This window comes from Alligator sinensis, unplaced genomic scaffold (genome assembly GCF_000455745.1).
Source record: "Alligator sinensis unplaced genomic scaffold, ASM45574v1 scaffold1131_1, whole genome shotgun sequence".
Classification (NCBI taxonomy): domain Eukaryota; kingdom Metazoa; phylum Chordata; order Crocodylia; family Alligatoridae; genus Alligator; species Alligator sinensis.
In genome coordinates, this window is record NW_005842218.1 from 210,950 (window position 1) to 219,952 (window position 9,003).

At 44.9% G+C, this 9,003-nt stretch overlaps 1 protein-coding gene across 1 annotated transcript in view; it reads right to left on the reverse strand.

The window, feature by feature from the left end:
• The window catches only part of CFAP46 (cilia and flagella associated protein 46), a 175,991-nt gene that overhangs the window by 121,605 nt on the left and 45,383 nt on the right, over positions 1-9,003 (reverse strand). Inside the window, 2 exon segments of the mRNA XM_025208066.1 lie at positions 2,401-2,521; positions 6,139-6,367. Coding sequence (XP_025063851.1) covers positions 2,401-2,521; positions 6,139-6,367 — 350 coding nt within the window.

Genomic DNA, 9,003 nt, shown 5'->3' on the forward strand with positions numbered 1-9,003 from the left:
AGCGGTTTGTGTGGGGTGAAGCATGCCCAACCCACTATGCCCTGCTGCTGCTGATTGTCATGGTGCCCCAGGCACACCTGCATACCTGGCCTGGGACCCTGAGCTTCAATGGTGTGGGGGGCAAGCCCGGACTGCCCCGCAACTTCCACTGCCACCTGGAGGGCTGCCTGTGGCTGTGCTACACATCCTTGCCCCCGGCAGACAAGGAGGACATTGCTGCCAGCATCAATGTGTTCCTCAGCATGAGAGGCCCATCTCTGCCTATCTGTGGGGGCACAGGCTGCTTTATAAAGTTTTGCATTGTCTCCCACCTCTCGGTGTGCTGTGGGGAGGAATGCAGGTACCAGGGGAGTGCAGCTGACCTGGGCAGGGAGGGGGGCCCAGGAGGTCCCTCCCCCAAGTGTGGGGCTTACAAAGTGGATGGGACTGGCATGCCCAGTGGCTCTGGTGGGTCCCAGCTGGCAGTGGTAACAAATGGCTCTTGGAGGACTCAGGCAGTGGGGAGCGGCATGCAGGCACCTGGGCAGGGACCCCCATGGGGAGAAGCTGGTGCTGCTTGTGGCCGGTGGTAACATGGTTGGCTGCACCTCATGGCTTGGGCTGAGGCTGCGGACCTGTCAAGGCAGGTGCTGGCTTGGGCTCCCCGAGCTGCTGGAGGTGGCTAGGGGTAGGAAGCTCGTGTAGGATAGGCTGCCAGCACCCCAAGGGACCCTCCCCTGGCAACATGTCACCACAGGTGCCAGGCAAGAGTTGGGGCTCAGGAAGGCTGCCTGTGCTGCAGTACACAGCATGGCTGCAGTCTGGGTCCCAGAACCCAAAGATCTCAGTAAGCTGCCACCTAAAGGGCAAGGACTTTTGGGTATTCCCTAACTGACTGTAGTCAGTGGTGGTGACCCACTTTGACTGCCAGGCCTTGACCGTTGTAGCACTGCCACACTGACCGGTCATGCCTGTGCTCCAGCATCCTGCCTGACAGCCCCTCATACACATGGGTGTTGGAGCACCTGCCCTGCATGAACTGCCACTGCACCTCCTCCTTGTCTCAGTCATGAAGTCACCAGTCTCCCCCATGGACCAGCTGGGGACCCAGGTGGAAGAGTGTGGCGTGGGCAATGATGAGGCCATCTGGGTTCCCACACCGGTTTTCTGGGCCCCTGTGTGGCTGTCCTTGTGCTGCCGGGCCTGGATAGCTGCCTGCAGTGCCCAGTGCAGGGGCACAGTGCAAGACAGAGCCATGTGTAGAGGGTGCCCCACAGCACCTGCAGGCTCTGGGCAGGCTGCTGGGGGTTGGCTGTGGGAAGCTGGAGCTGGCCCCAGTGGCCAGGAGCTGCCTGCAACTGGGCTTGGGTAGTGACAGGTCTGGCAGGCCTGAAGCAGCCTGCAGGCCTGGACACCATGGTCCTAGCAGCTATGCAGCACTGCAATGCCAGGCAGTGGCACTGGAGTGCAAGTAAGGCTGCCACAGCTGGCCTGTGCAGGGGTACATAGTGGCTTGGTGTGGCCTCGGGCTGCCTGCATGCGCCTCAGGGCTCTCTGTGCCTGCAGGTTTTTAAGGGCCTGGGCCTGGGGCAGGCAAAGAGGCTCCCAGCGCTGGAGTCCTAGGGCTAGGCTGAGTGCTGACCAGGATCAAATTTGCTCCCGGTTGGCATCAATATGTATGTTACTGTGCAATAACTACTCGCAAGTAAATCTGCTACTTACATTTGCAGGTAGCAAATTTACTTGCAAGTAGTGATTTTTACTGTGCAATAAGCATGTGAACATGTAGATGCACAGTAAACTATGCTACTGCACAGTAAAGCCTCTCATGTAGACACACTCAGTATTATTTATCTACTTAAAGATATGGTACCAATTAATGCAGTTATTCTCAACCAGGCTGCCAGGGCACCCAGAGGTGCTGTAAGATCCTTTGAAGGGTACCACAAGATGCGAGTAGATAAGCAAGGTGTGAAGAGATAAACAGATGAAGTGCAGTCTCAGGCTCAATCCCTGCCTCGCTGTTCAACCACCTCCTACTGCCAGCTCCTCTGCAAAGCAGCAAGCACTGTGGGAGAACAATTTTTTTAATTGGTTGTTGCTCAGTTCCCAAGAGTTGAGTCAAAAAAAGTTGAGAACTCCTGCATTAGTGTAATAGTTGGATACCTAGAGCAACTGGCAAATAATGATTAGCAATAATACACCAAATACATTATTATGTAAGCTCAATTTGTCACTGTAGGTCCAAAGAGCACAGCCTTTGGAAATCAATGTGAATTTTATCACCTACGTCAATGAGACCAGCATTTAACACAGAATAAAGTCATCTAGAAACTGTCATTTGCTATTATGACCAGACAAACTTTTAAAACCATACAAATTATAGGCACGCGTCCTACCTTTTTGTCACAGCAAACATACCTTGGGCTTCATTTTCACTATCAAGGACTATTTGAAATGCATCAGGAGCTAGTGCAAGACCTGCATTTACCAGAAGAGACCGCTTTTTCCTCACACTGTCTTTCACCTTCCCCTTTTTAGCCTAAACAAAAGGGCAATTTTTATGGACACGTTCACAACTGTTAAATTGCTATCAATGTTTTCATTTAATTGGTGTTTTTGTATTTCATTTACTAAATACATCATGGTACAAATTGCAGAATTATGCACTGCATAGGAAATATTTAAAAAAACCAAACACCTTATACACTATTTTACAACGTTGCAGCTGGAGATACTGACCATGGAATCTTAGTTCTTAATATAAGTATCTCAAGAGTAACTCAGGACAAATGCAGCTAGCTATGCAGTAACAGAATTAATATTAATAAGTTTTGATTTACTCTTTATTTCTCTTGGTATGAACTGTCACTATGCTACCTTCTCAAAAATAAAATATCAAAGTGTTGATTCAAAGAAAACACAAAAAAGTTATTTTTAGTTTTGACCACATACAGCTGAGAATGTACTTTTCAACCAAAATAACCTCAGCCAGACAAGTTGTGGAACAAATGCAACTTATTTGTTCTAAAGCAGATCTGATGATGCAGAAAGGAAAAAGAAACAGAGTTAATGAACAAGTACTCTACCCTCTTCAAGCCAGAGGAATCCCTCCACACAAATCATGCAGAATTGGTATTCTGCAGGACTCAGGGGCCATGGCTTGCCAAATGATCAAGGCAGCATGCTCTTCCGGGAAAATTCTTGTATTATTTATGACTGTGACAATCAAATATTATTTTCAGCTTCTACTCCATGCACAGAGAGTAAATGTGCGCACCTGGCTCAGCAGCAGCATACAATGGCTTCTGAAATTGCTAGAGCTGAAAGCTTACCACTGACTTGTCCTAAAGATTACATATGTGATCCACTTGCAGTTACTTAGAACTGGCTTTTAGGTTTCAAGACTACCTCTGGCTGAGGTAATCACTTAGCTTCTGAAAGTATCCCTAATCAATGCACTTACCTCCCAAGCTGATAATGCAAGCACTGTTACAAGTTCCCTTTCAACCAAAATGCAGCCTAGCAGACAGCATGTTCTCTGACTAGAAGCAAACGTACACCACAGTACAATGAGAAACAACACAATGTGTGTTTCTACACATTCATTAATGTGCCGTAGTTATTGCGTATTAAGTTTAGTACTTAGCTAACCAAGCAGTAAATCAATGTGCAGTAACTTGTACTACTGCACAGCAGCACCAGCGCACTCATTTTTTTGTGCTGCTTACTGTGCAGTAGCTAATAACACTGCGTAGTAGCATATTAGCATGTTTTTTGCTGGGCACGCTACTGCACAGCGTTATTAGGTTACCACACAGATAGTGTTTCATGTAGACGCATCCCGTCTAACATGAAGTACAGGACTAAAAGCAACCTGTTCTTGTCTTCTAACTAAACTCTTTACACTCACTTTCAGTTTGGTTTTATGCAAGTCATTTCTGTTTTAATTTCTGCATTTGTAAGCTTTATGTAATTCTCTGGAAATTACGATGGTTAGCTGGCTGATCCAAATAGAGTGTGCAGTAAGTGCTACAGTTTACCAAAATCCAAACTCCTTAGGGTATGAGTTACAGGAAACCCTTGCTATTTGCGGGTTCGGCATTCAGTTTCAAATATTCGCAAATGCTGAACCTGTATCTTAAATACACTTGCAGGAGCTCCTCGTCTGCACTTGCCACGGACGAGCTGCCTGCACTGCTGTGCCCCCCACTCTCCCCCCCACAGCTGCCGGGGGCACTGCATTCCTTATTCATGGATTTTGCTATTCGCAGGGATCTCAAGAACGCATCGCCCCATGAATGGCAAGGGTCGCCTGCATATGGCTACAGACCCTTTGTTTTAGTCAACTGTCCCTTGCAATACAATTTGAAATGTTTGCAGAGACCCAATCATATGTTTGGGGTACACTCTTGTAAAAGAATTCTGTGAGGACAGAGAAGCTTAATATTCCTTTATGTAAAAATGAAACGATTTAAGTTTCTAGCCTTAACCAACTATTTAACTTTGCAACTCAATGCAAAGTCTTCAGGTTGTGAAGTGTGACCATAACACACAGAAGTTGGTTGAGATGCATAAGTGTGTCAAAACACTAAGCCTATTTGAAAAAATGTATATTGTCACCAGTGACTTATATAAGTTAGGGTGATTCAAGATAGAACATGGGAGTGGGACAGAATGCTATGTGAATTTGTAAAATATACTGACTCCTATAATAGTAGGTTGGGTTGGGAGGATCCTGAGAATGTGATCTAGTTTAGTCTCTTGTTCAAGGCAGGATAGTCCCTAACTGAACAATCACATATATATGGACTCCATATGATATTCAACAGTTCCTGGCCATGTTTACACGAGACGTTGACTGAGCAGTCATTACTGCGCGGTCACTCAGTATTTGTATAAACAAGTATTAAATGACAATACACGGACAAACATCTTTTTCGTGACACTAATGTGCAGTAGCTTAATACTGCTGTGCAGTAGTGTCATGTTACAGTTGCTGCCACACAACACTACTGTGCAGTAGCAACTGTGTAGTCAGTGTCTCATGTAGGCACGGCCCCTTAGTCTCAAATGCTACTTTTTGGGCGTGTCTACATGTGCCCCTACAATACTGTTGTTACTGTGTTGTGCCAGTGGCACGCGGTTATTTTTAGTTGCTACGTTGCAGTAGCAATGTGCTATAGCAATGGAGAGTGTCGCTATGCCGACATAGCTGCGGCATCACGGTCTGTGCCCGCCAATGCTACGTCGCCATAGTATGTTGCTACGGAGATGTAGTCTTGTGTAGATGCGCCGTTTTTTTCCCTAGCCAGCCACAGTTATGTTTCTAATATTCTCCTCAGGAAAAATCACAAGTATTTGGGTCAGTCTGATTTTAGAAACATTCTCTTCACTTTTACATGTTTTTATAAAACTGATTTATTCCCATTTGTATTTTGAAATATATAGATAAAAAACATGATAATATCTGATTTTTAAGGATCAATTGGTTTTTAACGTCATAAAAGTTTTAAATTTCTTTTGATTCTCTAGTAACTAATGAATTCAAGGTTACTTATGAACTTTAGAAAGCAGTAAGAATGTTGTTGAATATAAGTAGCAAACAACAGTGACTTCTGATATGGTGCTATGTTGGGCTGCTGAATTCTCTGTTTTGGTATGAGCTGTTAAAAATCCTGCAGTTACCTTATAGTGGTTCAAACTTATTAGCAGTGACATTGTGTGTCATCAAAGGGAATATTGCACAAGTTTTATTTTTTATCTATTATCAACCATCTCTTCTGTTGTTCAACATGTATAGATATGGGTACATATGAGATGGAACAGTATCACTATGCAGATATATAAGCTTATATATAATTTCCTATTGACCCTACCAGCTTGGTCTCTGCCCTAAACTAGTATTTGGAGAACATTACCACCTGGATGCATCACAACTGGCTCACTTTCCTTTGAGTATTGTTAGTACAGATGTACGCTTGTAAAACTTTTAACAAAGAATGCTGCTTGATATTATTCAAAAAGACATATTCTAAATAACTTAGAAGCCTTGTATCTGAGGGTATGCAATTTAAACAATTATGCAAAATTATTCCTTTTGGCAGAATTCAAAGACAAAGTTGATATATCAATTACTTAAATTATTTTTAACACTACCTGTTCAATCATCATAATTGCTTGATCCTCTAGGCGCTCAGGTGATTTGTACAACATAGTGCATAAATGAAGACGATTGAAAGCCATTTTAAGATGTTCTTGATATTGTCCATTGTTATCCAGATATATAGCCTTCTTCAAATGTTCCATGGCAGCCTCTATTCTATCTCCATTTTCTTCAATGCGAGCAATTTCCATATGAACTTGGCAGCGTAACAAAATCAACGAGCTACAAAACAGGGAAATTTTAAATGTGAGCTGTTTTAACAGCTCAAGATAAAACTGTCTGAAAATAATCTGAAAATGTGGCTGAAAAAGGAAGAGACATATAATGTATGTAGAGAGATATCTTTTTTACTCAACAACACTGGTCTTCATATTTTTAAGTCATATCTTTATACTGAAGTAACTAAACACTTTTTAAAATTTGTTCTTTAATAGAGAAGTAGGCCTAGAAGGGACCTCTGGAGGTCACCTAGTTCAACTCCCTGCCCGAGCCAGGATCATCCCTATCCAAACCATGCCATACAACCATCACTTAAACTCTACATAAGACTATCCTCAACCCTGACACAATATAAACCTAATACCCTAACTTGCCACAGGTAAAGCAGGGGAACCACAGCAGCCAGTGTCCTGCTTCTATAAAATGTCAATATAGTTGTCAACTATTATAATTAAATTCCATTTGCACTGCAGGAACCAATATCACTAAGAGAGACCTGTACAATCTTGAATTTCTTTTTGTATACTGGAGTCCCCTCTGGTTCACTGGTAGAATCCTTGTCTACTAGGGCTGTGCGAAATTTCGCTGGCTGTTTAGTTTTGACACTATTTCTACCCGTTTCAGGCTCCAAACAGCAAAATCGCAACAAAACGAAGGGCTTCAAAACAGCCCCCAAATGAAATGAGGGCAGTTGAAATGCTTTGAAAGTTTTGAAAGGTTTTGAGTTTTAAAGCTCTGTTTCCCTGCAGGCAAGTCCAGCTTGAAAGTAAGGAGAGGGAGGGGAAAGAGGGGGAAAGGACCGTTCTCATACTGACTGTGTAGCTGGCCAGTGACTGTGATCCTTCCCTGAGGTCCCTTCCAATCCCAGTGCTCTGGGGAAGGGATGGAAAAACAGCATAAAAGGCAGCATTGTTTAAACTGGCCAGCTTTCTGCCTTGGAAGATAGCTCAGTAACTGTCAGATGCCAGCAACTCAGGAGCGTTAGACAACAAAGGTTACTACTACCATTGACTTGAATTATTTCCTACTTGCTAGCCTAGCAAGCGGGATTCCATAATACCTTTTGCTTTCTTTTAGACCCTTTTATTTTATTATATTCATTGATTTATCCTTTTCAATTTTATAATTATATTGGATATAATACACTATATAATTGGATTATATGCTACAGAATTTATATAGGAAGGGAGATACATTTATATTGTATTTCTATACATTTATACCTTGCGGCATATACATACATTATAGAATTTATATAGGAACACAGATACATTTATAGATTTTTATAAAAATAAGACACTATGAAACACACCATGAAGCATGGTGGAAAGGCAGCTTGCAAGCCTTCAGGGAGTGGCAGAAGAGGGAGTAGAGGGAGAGGTGTAAGTTCCCTCACCCCCGACAATTGAGACTCAGCCTTTTTCCTACAACTAGCAGGGACGAGGCTTCCAGAAGCAGCAAGGAGAGGGGAGAAGTGCCATTGCCTGTGCCTGAGACTGCATCCCCTTCAGGGGCACCAGTCATAACCTCCCCCACCACCACCAAGACAACAAACAGCAGCACCAGTACCAGCATGACAGTCTTCTCCACCCCCATTTCACTTCCCATGCTAAGCCTTCCAGTGCCAGAGGAAGAACTGGAGCTGGAGCTGGATCTGAGTGCCCTACCAAGGGAAATTCTGGGGAAGGAGGAGGAATCATCCGAGTTTGGACTCCACACTGCTCAAGTTTCGCCTAGAGCCAGGTCTTCTTCCCCAGAAGGCACTTCAGAGGCGGCTGAGGTAGAGGTTGTGAAGGAAAGTGGCTCAACTGAGTCCGCTCCTTGTGTTGCTGTACCTCTGCCTGCTGAGGAGGGGGAAATGCAGCATCCGGAACCAAGCGGGTAGTGTGGTCTGGGATCATTTTGAGCTAGCGTATGTGGGATCATCTGCCTGCACTGTGAAGCCAAAACCAGCCAGGGAAAGGGAACAAAACACATGAGCACCACAGGGATGCTGATTTCATAGATTTCATAGACATCAGGGCTGGAAGGGACCTCGGAAGATCATCGAGACCAGCCCCCCGCCCAAAGGGCAGGAAGTCAGCTGGGGTCATAGGATCCCAGCAAGATAAGCATCCAGTTTCATCTTGAAGGTGTTCAATGAAGGCGCTTGAACCACCTCTGGTGGCAGGCTGTTCCAGACCTTGGGGGCTCGGACAGTAAAGAAGCTCTTCCTTATGTCCAGTCTGAAATGATCTTGAAGTAGTTTGTGACCATTCGACCTCGTCATCCCTTGGGGCGCTCTGGTGAACAAACGTTCCCCCAGATGCTGGTGGTCACCCCTAATAAACTTGTAGGTGGCCATCAGATCACCCCTGAGCCTGCGCTTTTTCAGGCTAAAGAGCCCCAGGGCTCTCAGCCTGTCATCGTAGGGTCTGCTTCCCTGACCTCTGATCATGCGCGTGGCTCTTCTCTGGACTCTCTCAAGCTTCTCCACATCCTTTTTGAATTGTGGAGCCCAAAACTGGACACAGTACTCCAGCTGCGGCCTCACTAAGGCCGAGTACAAGGGGAGAATGACGTCCCGGGATTTGCTTGAGAAGCATCTATGGATGAAAGCCAGCGTTTTGGTCGCTTTACTAGCCGCCGCATCGCACTGC